The 17,776-nt window shown below is 38.6% G+C and overlaps 2 protein-coding genes across 3 annotated transcripts in view; both read left to right on the top strand.

Annotated features, from left to right (window-relative positions):
• cyldl (cylindromatosis (turban tumor syndrome), like) overlaps window positions 1-734 on the top strand; it is a 28,081-nt gene extending 27,347 nt beyond the window's left edge. For both annotated transcript variants that reach the window (XM_088350178.1, XM_088350177.1), the window contains one exon: window positions 369-734. In XM_088350178.1, the coding sequence (XP_088206304.1) occupies window positions 369-553 (185 nt within the window). In that variant the 3' untranslated portion in view covers window positions 554-734. The remainder of the gene's footprint in view (window positions 1-368) is intronic.
• A 14,435-nt stretch (window positions 735-15,169) lies between these two features.
• ghrhrb (growth hormone releasing hormone receptor b) overlaps window positions 15,170-17,776 on the top strand; it is a 38,001-nt gene continuing 35,394 nt past the window's right edge. The window contains exon 1 of the mRNA XM_088348982.1: window positions 15,170-15,372. Within this exon, the coding sequence (XP_088205108.1) occupies window positions 15,286-15,372 (87 nt within the window). The 5' untranslated portion in view covers window positions 15,170-15,285. The remainder of the gene's footprint in view (window positions 15,373-17,776) is intronic.

Genomic DNA, 17,776 nt, shown 5'->3' with positions numbered 1-17,776 from the left:
AGATAGATAGATGGATAGAAGAATATATGGATAGAAGAATAGATGGATAGATAGATAGATGGATAGATAGATAGACAGAAGAATAGATTGATGGATAGATAGAAAGATAGATGGATAGAAAAATAGGTGGATGGATGGATGGATGGATAGAAAGATAGATGGATAGAAGAATAGATGGATGGATGGATAAAAAGATAGATGGATAGAAGAATAGATGGATGGATGGATACAAAGATAGATGGATAGAAGAATGGATGGATGGATGGATAGAAAGATAGATAGATAGATAGAAGAATTGATGGATAGATAGATGGATGTATTTCTATCTATCTATTATATATCTATTATTTGATACTTTATTTCTCCAGGTGAGGCAGACGGTTTCAACATCCCAGAAGTGCGGCGGTGCCCCGAGGTGGGCGTGTACCTGGACATGTCTCAAGGGGAGCTGGCCAATCAGAATCCTCGGGACATGAAAGGCGTGGCCAAACGTCTCTTCTGCGACGCCTACATGTACTTGTACCAGAGCAGCAGCATGTGCATCTATTGTTGACGCCATTTTCTTTTTTAAGGTGGATTTTCAAAATCCCTGCTGTTGGGATCATGTTGCGCTCTTAACTTTGCATTGTTGTGCCTAAAATCTCATATAGTGTTTTTAAATGTTATTTGTTTATATTGTAATTATTGTGGATGTTTTCAGTTTTTTTCAAATAAATTCTTTAATGTTGCCCCAAGTGGATGGATACAATTTCATCTTCACACTGACAAATGATTTTTCTTCCTGGATACCAGGCGCACTATCCTCAAAACGTTATGTTTTACATACATTGTATTTATTTGCTTGGAACACGTACTCCTATTTTTTGATTCAACTAAAAAAAAAGTCAGAAAATATTTAAAAAAAAATAATTATAGCACGTAAACTAACATTTTGAAATCTGGTTAGAAAGCTAAAATGAATTGATTCATTTATTCTTTGAAAAATGACCATATGCACAGGGATCAGAATTTTCCGCGGATCCGCGGATTTCCGCTGTTTTTGAACCCCAAAGGTCATTCCCGTAAATCGTCTAAATTCGATGAGAAAATATTTTGGGGGGGTGAGGTATGATACGTGACTGTTTCATCACCCCAAGTTAGCAGTTAGAGATCGCGAGAAAAATCGACTCCTACCATTTGTTTGTTTGTACATGATTCAATTGTTTGTTTGTTTGTACATGATTCAAATTGAATCTTTTCTTCCGGCACCGTCACGAATGGCAGCCACTCCAGCAGCTCCCGTGTTATTTTCGATTGTTCTCGATTGTTCTCAGCTCAGGGATGCTGCTGGAAATGTGAATTTCCCTTCGGGGATGAACAAAGTATCTATCTATCTATCTATTGGTCGATAGGTTCGCTGATAACCAATCAGCGGAGCTTTTGTTCAGAGCATTGGCTTTCTCAAACATGGCGCTCCTTCCAGTCTTTTCAAACGGTGAAATGAGTGCTTGAAAAAGTAAATATGAAAATACTAAGAAAAGAAGACGAGGCTTTTGTCTCCGAGATTGATAAAGGAATCAAGAATAAATTTAAGTGGTCATGGCTGGAGAAGACTGTCACAGTAAAGGTTAAAATCGGCGCAAAGATCGAGGAAGTTACAGAAACTTTGAGCCAGTTCATCGCAAAGTGTGATGTTCCAGGGAAAGCAAAGTGTCTATACTGTGTCGATCTGATCAATTATGGTACGCGAGGTTGTGTGGCACTGATCGATGATGCTAAAATGAACAAGCACAAAGCAAAAATAGCTTGCCGGCGATCAAATTATGCACTCGGATCCCCATTTAAAATCGGCAGTGAAACTAACAGTAACACCACCGGTTCAACATTATTGGCCGTTCCAAATCCTTCCACTTCAAATACTAGCAGCAGTCAACCACTGGTTCCCCTGTGTGACAGAAAATCCCAATCTGAGGTATTTATAAATCTATTTATTTATGAAATGATTTTATCTTTTGTGTTTATACAATATTTAGAACAGGATAAACAAAATGTATGACATGTATTTTCTTTAAGCATGTTCAGTTTGTGCATTCTATTTTCAAATTAATGATGAATGGTTATTAATGTATATATTTTCATATATATTGTTGATTAGTAGCTAAATACAGGGTCCATCTTCATCATCAAAACACAACAACAATGGTGATGGTTGTAACATTGTAATCCCCCAATTGTTTTAAACATCTTAAAACTGAAAAAAATACATGGTTTCTGTTTTGTTGGATTTAATTCATTCTAATGCAATTTTCACATAGCAAATAAGATAAATGCTGTTGGCTTCAGGGGGGCTTCGCCCTCCTGAGCCCCCCACCGGGCTCCGCCCTAGACCTGGCCGGGGCCTGCGGCCCCTGGCTATTTCAGCTGAAAATGAAAATCTCCATTCTGATCCCTGTATATAATATATATATATATATATATATATATATATATAAATATATATATATATATATATATATATATATATATATATATATATGTATATATATATATATATATGTATATATATATATATATATGTATATATATATATATATATATATATATATGTATATATATATATATATATATGTATATATATATATATATATGTATATATATATATATATGTATATATATATATATATATATATATATATATATGTATATATATATATATATATATATGTATATATATATATATATATATATATATATATATATATATATATATGTATATATATATATATATATATATGTATATATGTATATATATATACATATACTGTATATACACAGTATATATTTATGTACATATAATATATGTGTGTGTATAAATGTATAGAAGTTTTTGGCCAGGAAGAAAAATGTCAAAGAAAAAAAGAGAAGCAAAAACTGCATGGATCAGTAATAATAATTTTTAAAAAAATCTTAAAAGATGGCCTACAATTGATTTCAAAAGAATTATTTTCAATGGGTTAGGGTTAAGGGGTTAGGTTTATATCATACCTGCTACAAGAAACCGTGTTTAGCATCGATAACTGGTCTTAATTGCCAAATATTTTTGTGAATAACTGATGGGCGCCTTCCATGGCTGTCACTGCTGTTAGTGTGAGTGTGTGTGTATGAATAGCATACCTGTCAAGCTGTACGTTTTTGCTATACAAAGTATGTTTATTATGCATTCTAGGACGTGTACGACGTATAAGAAAATCTGTAAGGAAAAACGCAAAGTTTTCAATTATAAGTACCATCCGGTTTACACCGACTATCACCAAACGGCAAATCAATCAAGTCGAACGAGTTGGCCGCGGTAGCCTCTATCTCGGTATCAGTTTTTTTCGTTGCAAACGAAGCGAGCGGTTTGATGCTACTGTGCGCATGCGTCTGCCGCCTGGGGATTTCCTATCATGCATCATTCCCTGGTAGTTGTGTAGCGAAAGGAAGTCCGTCTCTTTTTAGAGAACCGGCTTTTTGGGCTCAACTCATTAAAGAGAGCCGGCTCTCATACGGCTCACTTTCTTTCATGCATTATGTTACGAATTACTGTGTTGTATAAAGAAGTTAAGAAAAAAAAGGAAGTATAAAAGGAGAACATGAAAAAAGACAGGTTTGTGGTTATCCCTTTAATCAGTATATTACCAACAATAATTGAATGCAGAAAATGAATTCATAATTTGAATAAGAAAATGTATTGTTGTACTTCATTATATTTGCATGTATTTTTCCTTCTACAGTGAACGTCCAAGCTACTTCATTTTTGAACTTTTTTTTATAATAAACCTCATTCATGTCGAGTAACTCAGGATCTCACAACAAAATGTTCATTAACGATATATATGATATAACGAAACACGTACAATATAACATGTTAAACTACATAAAAAAGGACGTTCGATAAAAAAATATGGTGTAAGATTTTTTTGTATTTTTTAAGTGAAAATACAACATTTTGTAAGGGCATGGAGCCCTGGAGCTTAGAGCTTATCATTTACCATACTATTTTTAATTTTAAGCAGAAATTGAAGCAGAGAGCGTTCAGGTTTTGCTGTCCCCGAGAAACGCTCGGTAGAAGACATTCTTTTGTGGGCGCGTTTATTTGAGCTGTCGGCAGAATGATAAGTTCTAGGATGTGCTCTTGTTAAACTAACAAAGCAGCTGACACTTTTTCCCATATTAAAGTCAACATGACAAGGTTTACTCTGCACCATGAAAAATTTATATACTGTATATCCTCACTTACTACTTGACTGAGCTTGATTCGAAGAAGTTCAAGAAAAGCAGACCAAACTGATCCGGATTCAACTGAGGTCAACTGAAATCAAACTGAACTCTAATCTCTCATTAGCTACACCGCTTATCCTCAGTAGGGTCGCGGGGGTGCTGGAGCCCATCCCAGCAATCATCGGGCAGTGGGCAGGGGACACCCTGAACTGGTTGCCAGGCAATCGCAGGGCACACGGGGACAGACAACTCACTCGCTCATTCACACCAAGGGACAATTTGAACCGGCCAATTCACCTGAAATGCATGTTTTTGGAATGTGGGAGGAAACCGGAGTGCCCGGAGGGAACCCACGCAAGCACAGGGAGAACATACAAACTCCGCACAGGAAGTATGGAGCTGGATTTGAACCCACGCAGGAGGTTCCCAAGACATGAACTGTGCCGCACATGTGCTAACCACTGCGCCGCCGTGCTGCCTTCAAACTGAGCTCAACTTTACCATACTCAACCAAACTCAACTGAACCAAGCTCAAACAAAGAAACAACTGTCACAAGCCAGAAACGGAGACAGGACCCAGTAGCGTTTGTTTACTCAGTTTTATTGATAAAGAGAGAGAGCAGGGCTTGCTTCCACGATCTGATGATTGACGGACACAGGTAACAGGTGGCGGGAACACGGAAGTGTCACTTCCGTGTCGAGCGAGGATAATGGTAGGCAGCAGGGATACTGGTCGATAGCCGGGACGGGAGAGCAAGGGCGGTATCGAGTCAGGAAAAGAGGTCGGCAACAGGTATCAGGCAGGAAACAGGGCAAAACAGGTCGATGATCGGGATGGAAGAGCAGGGCAGAAACGGGTCCAGAAACAGGTCGGCAATGGGTATCAGGCAGGAAAAAACAGGACAGGAAAATGTCATCGCGTAACGTTACTCACAATTTATTGGGGAGAAGAGGAATGCGCTCACACTCCATCCGGGGATCGATGGTCGCGGAAGTAGATTGAAATCAAACAGAACGGGCCAAAAATAAAACAGGATCAAAACACAGGCAAAAAAGGAGATTCACAGGACTTGGAATAACACACAGAGTCTAGCAGAAGTTTCACAGACGCTCTGACACCAGGCAACTCGCAAGACCGGGTTTAAGTAATCCGGCAGCAATCTGTCAACGCGTTTTAGCTGGTGTCAGTGGACGGGGCCAATTGGGCGCCGTGGCAACCGTGACAGAACCCGGCGCCACACGGCGGGGACCAATTGGGCGCCATGGCAACCATGACAAAATGAGGCTCGCAATACTGTTGCCTCACGGCAGATGGTGATAGTGAGACAAACATTCGGGGCACACCTCAACCCCAAATTACGGTAATTGAATTAATATCCGCCAGCTAACAGTAACTCCAGTATATTTTTTCCGTTTCAGGGACTTTATATCATAATGATTACCGAGCTATATTTTTATTTAAAGCCTAGACCAGATTTATAAGTCAGGACAATAAAATGCTTTTCTGTGCTGAAGTTTATAGATTGCTTTCTTGTTCTTCCCCAAAAATGTAAATAAAGCGCCTTGTGTTATTTTCCACGTGGGCGTCGGTTTTTGTCCCCATAACTGATGACCTTAATGCGTTGTCGGGAAATTGTAATGCAGAAAGATCATTAGTCTTCATCAACTGGGTCTAATCCATCAAATTGGAAAATTGGAGCAGATAAGTTTCCGTTTGGGGCGCCACGACGACATAACATCGGAGGATGAAGTTTGGAAACTGCCTCAAAATTGTTATTTTTTTTTTAATGACAATGTCATTTAATAGAACTGAGCTGACCATAATTAAACCTGAATCCATCTGAATTGAATCTTTTCAAATTCAAAATTGAATTGTAATGTATTTGTATTCAGCCAGTATAAACCATAAACATGATTTATACAAGAAATCATTTGACACACGAACTCTCAATAAAGATCAGGGTTGGGTAGGGTTACTTTAACTGGATTACTTTCAAATACTTTTGGATTACTCTAATACCAAATATGCTAATAGAAGACAAAAGAAACTAAATATGAATAATATAACTACATTTTGTGCAGGCTTGGGGAGTAACGGAACACATGGAACGGCAAAAATGATGTTGGCAAGCTGTTTGGATTTATTTTCATTTTGTTTCTGTCGCATTTGATGTTAGTTAAAGAGATCAAAGCCAGGAGAGAAAGCTTGCCACGTGTTGTGAGTCATAATTGTATTCATATTTAGTTTCTTTTGTCTTTTATTAGCATATTTGGTATTGGAGTTATCCAAAAGTAATTGAAAGTAATCCAGCTAAAGTAACCCTACCCAACCCTGATAAAGATAATATAATAGATTTAAAATAATAATAATAATAATAATAATAATTTCCTTGTATTGTCATTCTGTGTAACAATGTACACAGAACGAAATGTCGATTGCACCTGACCCGTTGTAGCGAGCCGATGCAGCCGCAGCCAACAGAGGGCGCCGCCAACCACTTTTTAAGTCTTAGGAATGACTCGGCCGGGGCGCGAACCACCGACCTCCCAGTCTCAAAGCGGGCGCCTTACCATCTAGGCTACTGAGCTGGTAAGAATAGAGTAATAAAGATATTGTAGTGTATAATACAAGGTAATTGTATAGAATAGTTTAAAAAGAAAGAATATGTAAATAACAAGACTGGAGTAGAATCGGTCGTAGGAACGTCGTTGGCATAATAATCAGGGTTGGGTAGGGTTATTTTAACTTGATTACTTTCAATTACTTTTGGATTACTCCAATACCAAATATGCTAATAAAAGACAAAGGAAACTAAATATCAATAGATAGATGACTCACAACATGTGGTAAGCTTTCTCTCCTGGCTTTGATCTCTCTGATCTCCGGCAAAACGAACATAAAAAGCGACAGAAGCCGAGCTGTTACTTTTTCTTTTTGTTTTCTATTTACTTTTTTCCTACATTTCTTTCTTTTCTTTTTTTTCCGTTTTTTTTTCTACATTTTTCCTTCTTTTTTTCTCAGCTTTTCACTTCTTTTTCATTTTGGTATTTTTTTCTTTTTTGTTCTATTCCCCCCTTCCTTTAAGTCATTTTGTGCATAAGTTTACATAATATTTGGTCATGTTGGGATTAAAGAAGCAAAAACAACCTGAAGAGCCGTTTAGGACCCGAAAGAGCCGGTTCCTTTTAGAGCCGAGCCAAAGAAGCAGGTTCTAGACAAACTCTACTAACTTTACTCAACTTCGTTGTACTTCGACTCGACTTCAAAATACCGCATTTAGGACTCAACGTCAGGGGAACCTGTGTATTTTGACCTTCATGCACTGTAACTTTGACTTAAGTCGCTTCTTAATTAGCAATTTCGACCCCTCATTTTTGTGCGCTGGCTAGATTTTCTTGTGCGCTGAGTGCAGTTTAGAGGGAACACTGTTGACAGGTATGGGTATTCAAATACACATGACCTGACTTAACTGAACCAGACTCAAGAGCTTAACTAAACCAGACTCAAGGAACCGTACTCTACTGAGCTTAACCGAAACAGACTCGGACTGAATCAAACTGGAACCGAAACAGACTCAATTCAAACGCTGATGATTCCAGAACCAGTAAACTCACGTAGCATTTATGCTATCCCAAAATAAAAGCTTCCCCCTCATCTATCTCAGGAATGTCACAAGGTTCGAAGGTTATGCATTTTCTAATGGACTTCCCAGGCAGGGGGGGATTCCCAAAAGTACCACCCTGTCGTCATGGTGAACCTGGACCCATGCCAGCGGTTTCCATGCCCCTCCAGTGCCTCAACCAGATTTTGCGGTTATTTTGACCGAGAATCTCCCAATATAGAATTTTATTGCCCCAATGTTGAGTTCTGACAAGAAGTATTTGTACAGGGTTGGGTAGGGTTACTTTAACTGGATTACTTTCAATTACTTTTGGATGACTCCAATACCAAATATGCTAATAAAAGACAAAAGAAACTAAATATGAATAAAATGATGACTCACAACACGTGGTAAGCTTTCTCTCCTGGCTTTGATCTCTTTGATCTCCGGCAAAACTAACATCAAATGCGACAGAAACAAAATAAAAATAAATCCAAACATCTTGCCAACATCATTTTTGCCGTTCCATGTATTCCGTTACTGTCATGTCCAGCATGGTCGCCGTGGCGACCGGCTGGCCCCGCCCCCTTGGCACCGGCTGTAGCAGATTTTCTAATTTGCGTGTGTGCTTCTTAAGGGCGGGTTTTGGGGATTGCCGGTTGCGGGTTCATTGCATTACTTTGCATTATTCTGTTCTGTTTGACTTGAGGAAACCTGTACTTGCCCGTACTGAGTAAAAGCCTGTTTTGTGAGTATTCCTAGTCTGAGTTCCTGTTTGCCTGTAAGCTTGTTTTTGTTTTTGTCCCTGAGTGTTGGACGACTTTTATTCCCTTGATAAAAGTAACTGATCGTTAACGCGAATGAGTTCACCCTTCCTGCCTCCTGCCTCCGATCCGGTCCGGTCTCGTGACAGTTACTCCCCGAGCCTGCACAAAATTGAGACATTTTATTCATATTTAGTTTCTTTTGTCTTTTATTAGCATATTTGGTATTGGAGTAATCCAAAAGTCATTGAAAGTAATCAAGTTAAAGTAACCCTACCCAACCCTGTATTTGTACATGTCTAACGGATATTTCCGACCAAAATTCGACTTTTGGGCCTGTGAGGTGCTCAAGGACTGATTTCTTCATTTGTACGGAAGTGTAAACATTAGATATGGAGCGACAATTATCGGACGAATAGGAAAAAAAAAGAAAAAGAGCGGGTAATGCGCCACTTTTAGCCAAGTTATAATAACATACCTGTCAACCTGTACGTTTTTGCCGTACAAAGTATGTTTATTATGCATTTTAAGACTTTTACCACGTACGAGAAAATCTGTACGAGAAAACACAAATTTGTCAATTATGGATACCATCCGGTATACACCGATTATCACGGAACGGCAAATCAATCAAGTCAAACGAGTTCGCCGCGGTAGCCTCTATCTCGGTATGGTTTTTTTTCGTTGCAAACGAAGCGAGCGGTTTGATGCTACTGTGCGCATGCGTCTGCCGCCTCGGATTTCATGTGGTGATTATGTAGTGAAAGGAAGTCCGTCTCTTTTTAGAGAACCGACTTTTTCGGCTCGACTCGATAAAGAGAGCCGGCTCTCAAACGGCAAAAACGAAATTATTTTAACCTTTTTTTAAAAATATATTTTGGGGGATGTTTTTTGCAAAAACAAACATTTTTGAATAAAACGACACCCCAAAAGTGTGTGTTACTTTAAAATAATAGTAACAACATACCCCCAAAAAGTGTGATTCATTAGTTAAACCCGTTTTTAGGTTTATTTAAAATATAAATCATCATCAAAGTACGTAATATTTTTCTTCCTATACCATACCTGTCAACCTGTACGTTTTTGCCGTACAAAGTACGTTTATTATGCATTCTAAGACGTGAACGACGTACAAGAAAATCTGTACGGAAAAAGCAAATTTGTCAATTATGGGTACCATAGAGTTCGCCGCGGTAGCCTCTATCTCGGTATCATTTTTTTCGTTGCAAACGAAGCGAGCGTGGTCTTAAAAAACATTGGATTTCATGTGGTAGTTGTGTAGCGAAAGGAAGTCCGTTTCTTTTTAGAGAACTGGCTTTTTCGGCTCAACTCATTAAAGAGAGCCGGCTCTCAAACGGCTCACTTGCTTTGATGCATTATATTATGAATCATTATTGTTGTATAAAGAAGTTAATAAAAAAATGAAGTATAAAAGGAGAAAATGAAAAAAGACAGGTTTGTGGTTATCCCTTTAATCGGTATATTACCAACAATAATTTAATGCAGAAAATGAATTCATAATTTGAATAAGAAAATTCTACTTACCAGGTCAGGAAGGTATTTGCATGTATTTTTTCCTTCTACAGTGAATATCCAAGCTACTTAATTTTGTAACTTCTTTTTTATAATAAACCTCATTCATGTCGAGCAACTCAGTATCTCACAACAAAATGTCAATTAACAATATATATGATATAACGAAACACATGTGCAATATAACATGTTAAACTCCATAAATAAACACGTTTGAAAAAAAATATGGTGTAAGATTATTTTGTATTTGTCACGAGGTGGAAGGGGTGACCGGACCAGAATGGAGGCAGGAGGCAGGAAGGGAGAACTCAATTGCGTACGATCAAAGCTTTTATTTACTAAAATAAAAGTTGTCCAAAAACTCCGGGACAAAACAGAACAAAAACATTCTTTCACTCAGAATGGTCAGGTACAGGTTTCCTCCGACTTAAACTAAACAGGACAAGGCATAACAGAACAGAAAAGGTGTAATGAGCCAACACCCGCAATACCCACAACCCAACCTTAAATAGCAGCCATGCAATTAGCTGATCTGCTTCAGCTGGTGACCAGGGGGCGGGGCAGACCGGTCGCCACGGCGACCATGACAGTATTTTGTAAGGGAAAATACAACATTTTGTAAGGGCATGGAGCCGTGAAGCTTGACAGGTATGTAATAATATTCAATAAGCTAATACAACTCGTTAGAAAAGTATTTCCAAGTATTTAGATATGTTATCAGAAGATATTTTGACCTGGTCCTGTTCCCTGTTTACATCATTGTAATGTGCTTTAAGCACTAAAGAATTTGGCAATCCAGTCGAATGGCTGTTTTGATTCTTTCGCTTTTTGAATATTCTATTTGCTGTAGTAGAAGTACCACCGTTTGGTCATTTCTCCTCTCTATCCCGCCATAATATCTTTGAAGCCCTGGAGACAATCAGTCGCATGACTCATGAAGGATCTTATACATTGGACTATAAAAGATTTTATACGATTGAATACAAGTTACATTCATTGAGTGCAATGAAGATTTTTCACCGAGTAGGCTTAAGTTCAATGACAGGTCACGCTGATCCGAATGCAGAATATTTTGTCTACTTCTGTTGATATCAGGGCTCTGGCGGGGGACGGCGAGCGATGTTTTGAGAGCAAGGCCCTGATGAGTTTTTCAGACATCGCGACGCTCTTCTCCGAGGTGGAGGAGCCCACGTGGGGGGTTTCCTGGCACGCCCATGGGAGGAGCCGGCACACCAGCTTGCAGAAAAACGTGGGCCGAAAGAAGGAAGTAGAAGAACGAGAGAGAGGAGGCTTGACAGAGACTCGAGCGACAATATTCAATTCCTAACACTCAGGATGTTTACAATTACGATTGTTTTTGTTTTGTTTTTAGAATGTTCCATTTTCTGTAGAAATAGTCATACAACTTGGTTGTGTTTCCTCTTTACTTCTCCGTAAAGTGCATGAATGAGGCACTAAAGGGCTTAGCCATAATCTGTCGCAGGATGTAAATAGGCTGTTGCGATTGTTTTTAGAATATTTACTGTAACAGTAGCAATCAGCAAAACATGGCCGTGTGTCCTCTCTACCTTTCTGTAATGTTAATGAGGCACTGGAGAGCTTGCACGTAATCATTGCATGGCTATAGAACTTGGCTGTTGAGATTGTTTTTTTTTTTAAGAATGTTTTTATTTTGTGTAGAAGCAGTAGCACAACTTGGTCAGGTCTTCTCATTACCTCTCTGTAATTTGCATGGGGCACTGGAGAGTTTGGGCATAATCAGTCACACGGCTCAAGATTTTTACAGGCTGTTTGTGATATTTGTTTTCTGATTGTTATTTCTTATCAAATTAATAGGACCACTTGGTTGTGTCTCTTCTCTACTTCTCTGTAATGTGTGTGAGGCAACAGAGAGCTCACCGATCATCGTTATTCTTGACAAACAAAGTAACTATTAATTGACTAAGTTAAGCTCTAGTCCCTCCAACACTACGTGTTGGAGGCATGTTTAGCACAACTTGGTCATGTCTCCTCTTTATCTCTTTGTAATGTGCATGAGGCACTGGAAAGCTTCACCATAATCAGTCACATGGCTAGGATGTTTACATGCTATTGTGATGGTTTTGTTTTTAGAATGTATTTTTTTTTCTATAAAAGTAGTTGCTCAACTTAGTCATGTCTCCTCTTTATCTCTTTGTATTGTGCATGAGGCACTGGAGAGCGATGCCATAATCGTTTGCATGGCTAATGATGTTTACATGCTGTTGTGATTGTTTTGTTTTTAGAATGTATTTTTTTCTATAAAAGTTGTAGCAGAACTTGATCGTTTCTCTTCTCTACCTCTCTGTTATGTGTACGGAAAACTGAGATGCTTTGCTATAATCAGTCGCTTGCCCCAAGATTTTTACAAGCTGTGATTGTTTTGTTTTTTGAAGTCGTAGCACAACTTGGTCATTTTTCCTCTTTATCTCTTTGTATTGTGCACGAGGCACTGGAGAGCGATGCCACACTCATTTGCATGGCTAAAGATGTTTACATGCTTTTGTGATTGTTTTGTTTTTAGAATAAATTTTTTTCTATAGAAGTTGTAGCACAACTTGGTCGTTTCTCTTCTCTACCTCTCTTTTATGTGTACGGAAAACTAAGGAGCTTTGCTTCGATCAGTCGCTTGCCTCAAGATTTTTACATGCTGTGATTGTTTTGTTTTTGAAGAAAAAAGTAGCACAACTTGATCATTTTTCCTCTTTATCTCTTTGTATTGTGCATGAGGCACTGGAGAGCGATGCCATAATCATTTGCATGGCTAAAGATGTTTGCATGCTGTTGTGATTGTTTTGTTTTTAGAATGTATTTTTTTCTATAAAAGTTGTAGCACAACTTGGTCGTTTTTCCTCTTTATCTCTTTGTAATGTGCATGAGGCACTGGAGAGCGATGCCATAATAATTTGCATGGCTAAAGATGTTTACATGCTGTTGTGATTGTTTTGTTTTTAGAATGTATTTTTTTCTATAAAAGCTGTAGCACAACTTGGTCGTTTCTCTTCTCTGCCTCTCTTTTATGTGTACGGAAAACTAAGGAGCTCTGCTATAATCAGTCGCTTGCCTCGAGATTTTTACATGCTGTGATTGTTTTGTTTATTTGAAGTAGTAGCACAACTTAGTCATTTTTCCTCTTTATCTATTTGTATTGTGCACGAGGCACTGGAGAGCGATGCCATAATCATTTGCATGGCTAAAGATGTTTGCATGCTGTTGTGAGTGTTTTGTTTTTAGAATGTATTTTTTTCTATAAAAGTTGTAGCACAACTTGGTCATTTTTCTTCTTTATCTCTTTGTAATGTGCATGAGGCACTGGAGAGCAGTGCCATAATCATTTGCATGGCTAAAGATGTTTACATGCTATTTTGATTGTTGTAGCACAACTTGGTCGTTTCTCTTCTCTGCCTCTCTTTTATGTGTACGGAAAACTAATGAGCTTTGCTATAATCAGTCGCTTGCCTCAAGATTTTTACACACTGTGATTGTTTTGTTTTTTGAAGTCGTAGCACAACTTGGTCGTTTTTCCTCTTTATCTCTTTGTAATGTGCATGAGGCACTGGGGACCTGGGGCATAATCAATCACGTATGTTTATTGGCTGGTGTGATTGTTTATAGAATATTTACAATCGTCGTTGCACAACTTGGTTGTGTCTCCTATCTATTTCTCCGTAGGGTCCATGAAGCACTGGAGAGCTTGTGCATAATCAGTCGCAAGGCTCAGGATGTTTAAAGGGTGTGAACACTCCTACATACAGTAATTATTCACTATAGTTGTATTTATGTAGTATTACTGTAGAATTTTTGTTGTAGTATTTCTCTTTTAACTTTTTTTTTTGTGTTTTTGGAGTATTTCTTTTTACTGTATTTGAATTACTGTAGGACTATTTTTCATAGTATTACTGTAATAGTATCTCTGAATTATAATATTACTGTAGATGTCACGAAACGGACCGGGAATCAGGAAGTTGGAACTCATTAGCGTAGACGATTTGTCACTTTAATTAAGAAAAGTTGTCCAACACACAAACGGACCAAAAACAAAACAAAGCAGGCTCAAATGCAGGTGCTCCAAGAGCAATCAGTCCAACGCGTCTCAGCCGGTGTCAAGGGGCGGGGCCAGCTGAGCGCCATGACAACCGTGCAGGACCTGACAATAGAAGTATTTTTGTAGTATTCCTGTAGTGTTTTTTTTCTTTTCAGAACGAATGTAAAATAAAATATGAACTGCCTGTTTTCAAGCACTAAATTCAAGATTTAGTTTTGTAGTAATTTTGTAGTACAGTCCTTCTGTAGTAGAATTTTTATAGTAGACACTCATACCCCACCCTCCTCATCTCTGTATTCCACCAGTAATGTTTTTTTGTATTTGAATTTGAACAAGTGAATACTTGGACATTGTTTGATCTTATTTTGTAAGTTGTTCCAAAGTTTGACTCCACACACAGACACACACATACTTTTCCTGGTGGTTCTCACCTTTGGGATTATGAATTCACGACAGCCCCTTAAGTTATAATTTCCCTCTTTTCGAATGAATAATTCACGGATGTTTTTATTGAACTTAAATAGCAGTTGTGCAATGGCTACAAAAAATGTTTTCATTAGTATTTCTTTAGTTTTTATATACATTCTCATTATATTCTGACAAGTTTTGTTCGACGGGCTTTATTTAAAAGCTTTGTGTGTGTTTCACTTCATATTTTCTAAATAAAGTTTTGAGTAGCCGTCTCCAGGAGCGGGGATTTATCGGTGATCGGTAAGAAAAATGGCTGGCAACCAGTTCAGGGTGTCCCCTGCCCAAAGATAGCTGGGATGGGCTCCAGCAACCCCGCGGCCCTACTGAGGATAAGCGGTGCAGCTAATGGAATGGCAGTAGGAAAAAACAGATGTCATTCATCCCTAAGTGAGGAAAAAAAAAAAAAAAAAAAAAACGCCCCTCCTCTCAGTTCTACACGCCCCCGCCTCTCTCCCTCTCGATTGCGGCTTCTCATTCTCAAGACATACGAGCTCAACTCCACTTGGAGCTCCTCTTGATTGATGCTTTTTACAAGCGCTTGGAGTCAGATTGTTATTTTATTTCTTCTTCTGGGATTTAATCATCTCCAGGATCTTCTGTTCGATTGCGCAACATGACGGTCTCTCCAGCAAGTGTTGGATGGTATCGGCTGAAGAACTTCTTGCTTCATCTCAGCCTTCTGCAGATGTTCTCCCGTACCGTAAGTTCATCAGTCTACACTCGGAGTGGGCAGATCGATACAAATATCGATATTTTCGAAACCAAGCAAGTACTTGGATCGAATCGATACCATTCCTGTGTTCTATACTTTACTCCTACACAAATTTCTTCAAAGGACCGCTTCTCTATGTGGATAGCCCTTCTCTTTCTCATCCAAGTTTATGCCTGAGTTGGTGACTGACAGGCACACTTTTAGCAACCCTGCCAGGCAGAAGAGAGGGCCAAATCTTCTCCAGAAGCTAAAAAATGACAGAGGTAAACAGGAAGCGAGGCACGGTGTGGACTTTTTCCCCCCAACTCCAAAAAAGGACAACACCAGATGTTATTTGTGTGGTAAAGTGGTTTGCTACTGTTGCAACACCACAGATTTAGATAAACATATAGAAAAAGCTTGCCCTGCGGAGACCAATCAGCTGCAACCAAAAATGTAAACATGTTACTGTTCCTTTAGAGCAGGGGTTTCAAACTCATTTTAACTCGGGGGCCACACGATAGAACAAACATTCTGTTGGGGGCCGGACTAGTAGTTTAAGGAGAAAGAAAAAGAGAAAGAAATAAGCGAAAGAGGGAGGGAAAAGGAGAGAGGGTGGGACAAAGAAAGTAAAAGAGAGAGAGGGAGAGAGCGTGAGGAACAAAAGATAAAAAGTCGTGAGAGGGGTAAAAGAAAGGGAGAGGAAGAAAGAAATCCAAAGAGAAATAGAAAGACAGAAGGAGAGAAAAGAGAAAAGAAAGCACGAAGGGTAGGAAGAGAGAAAGAGAAAAGAGAGAAAAGGAAAAAAGAAAGTGAGAGCAAAAGAAGTTAAAAAGACACAGAGAGAGAAAGAGACAAAGAGCAACAAAGGAAGAGAAAAGGAGAGACGCAGAGAGTGAACGAGACAGAGAAAGAGAGTGGGAGAAAAGGGGTGAAAAAGAGGGAGAGAGAGAGATAGAAAGAAAGAAAATAAATACAAGTACAGTGTCTTTGTTCGAGGCACCTGTCTTTGACAACATCAAGTTGACCTATTTCAACCTGCAGCTTGTTTTTCTCTTGCGCTTCTCTGAGTTTTGTCTCGCGGGCCGGATTCAATCCCTTAGCGGGCCTGATCTGGCCCGCGGGCCGCCTGTTTGACACCTGTGCTTTAGAGGACAGTGTGCATTATTTGACCACAAGATGGTGCTGTATAGCATAGTGCAACCAAAAAACGTGCTAAAAAGCACATGGAAGGATAACCGTCGAGATTTAAAGTGACCAAAATGCACCATTTTACCTTCGATATTTTTTAAGGGCCTTTTTGAGGTTTTTGGGTACCCAAAGCAGCAAGATGCCAGACAATCATGTCAGCGCCCTGTGGACAGGGTTGGGTAGGGTTACTTTAACTTGATTACTTTCAATGACTTTTGGATTACTCCAATACCAAATATGCTAACAAAAGACAAAAGAAACTAAATATGTATAAAATGATGACTCACAACACGTGGTAAGCTTTCTCTCCTGGCTTTGATCTCTTTGATCTCCGGCAAAACGAACATAAAATGCGACAGAAACACAATGAAAATAAATCCAAACAGCTTGCCAACATCATTTTTTGCCGTTCCATGTGTTCCATGTATTATTAGCTTATTTGGTATTGGAGTAATCCAAAAGTAATTGAAAGTAATCTAGTTAAAGTAACCCTACCCAACCCTGTCCGTTACTCCCCAAGCCTGCACAAAATGTACTCATTTTATTCATATTTAGTTTCTTTTGTCTTTTATTAGCATATTTGGTATTGGAGTAATCCAAAAGTAATTGAAAGTAATCCAGTTAAAGTAACCCTCTGCAACCCTGCCTATGGGTAAGGTTCATGTTATGTCAAATAAATGCTAATTTTGCAACCTATGAGTGTTTTTGAATATGCATGATTTTTATGATCATTTATATATTTTAGCTTATTGTTTAAATCATTATTAATATATTTTTAAAGAATTTAGGTTTTTTTTACCAATAGGAGGTGAAAAATAATAAACGCTGTCTCTTAAACAAAAACTCTAAATCTGTTGTCACTATGGCAACAGAGCCAATGACACTCAATTTGCATTACTGACTTTATTTTTCAAAAACAGTGTGCAATGAAAGGTATTTTAGTTCCCCAGCGCTTTACAATGTGCTTCACACTTACCCATTCACACACACACTCACACACCAATAGCGGCCATGCAAGGCGCCGACCTGCTTATCGGGGGCATTAGGGATTCAGTGTCTTGCCCAAGGACACTTCGGCATATAACATGCCCTCTACCTGATCCTGTTCTGTTCCAATTGTGTTGGGCAAGACCACATCTAGTTTTATTGTGATCTACTGTGTTTTATTGCCCATTTGTCATGATATTATTGAATCCCAAGAAATTAGTGATAAGGGCAAGTG

This window comes from Urocampus carinirostris, chromosome 12 (genome assembly GCF_059441175.1).
Source record: "Urocampus carinirostris isolate Australia breed hairy pipefish chromosome 12, RoL_Ucar_1.0, whole genome shotgun sequence".
Lineage (NCBI taxonomy): Eukaryota > Metazoa > Chordata > Actinopteri > Syngnathiformes > Syngnathidae > Urocampus > Urocampus carinirostris.
The sequence above is the reverse complement of the archived record's forward strand: the minus strand, read 5'-3'. Positions and strand labels throughout refer to the sequence as shown.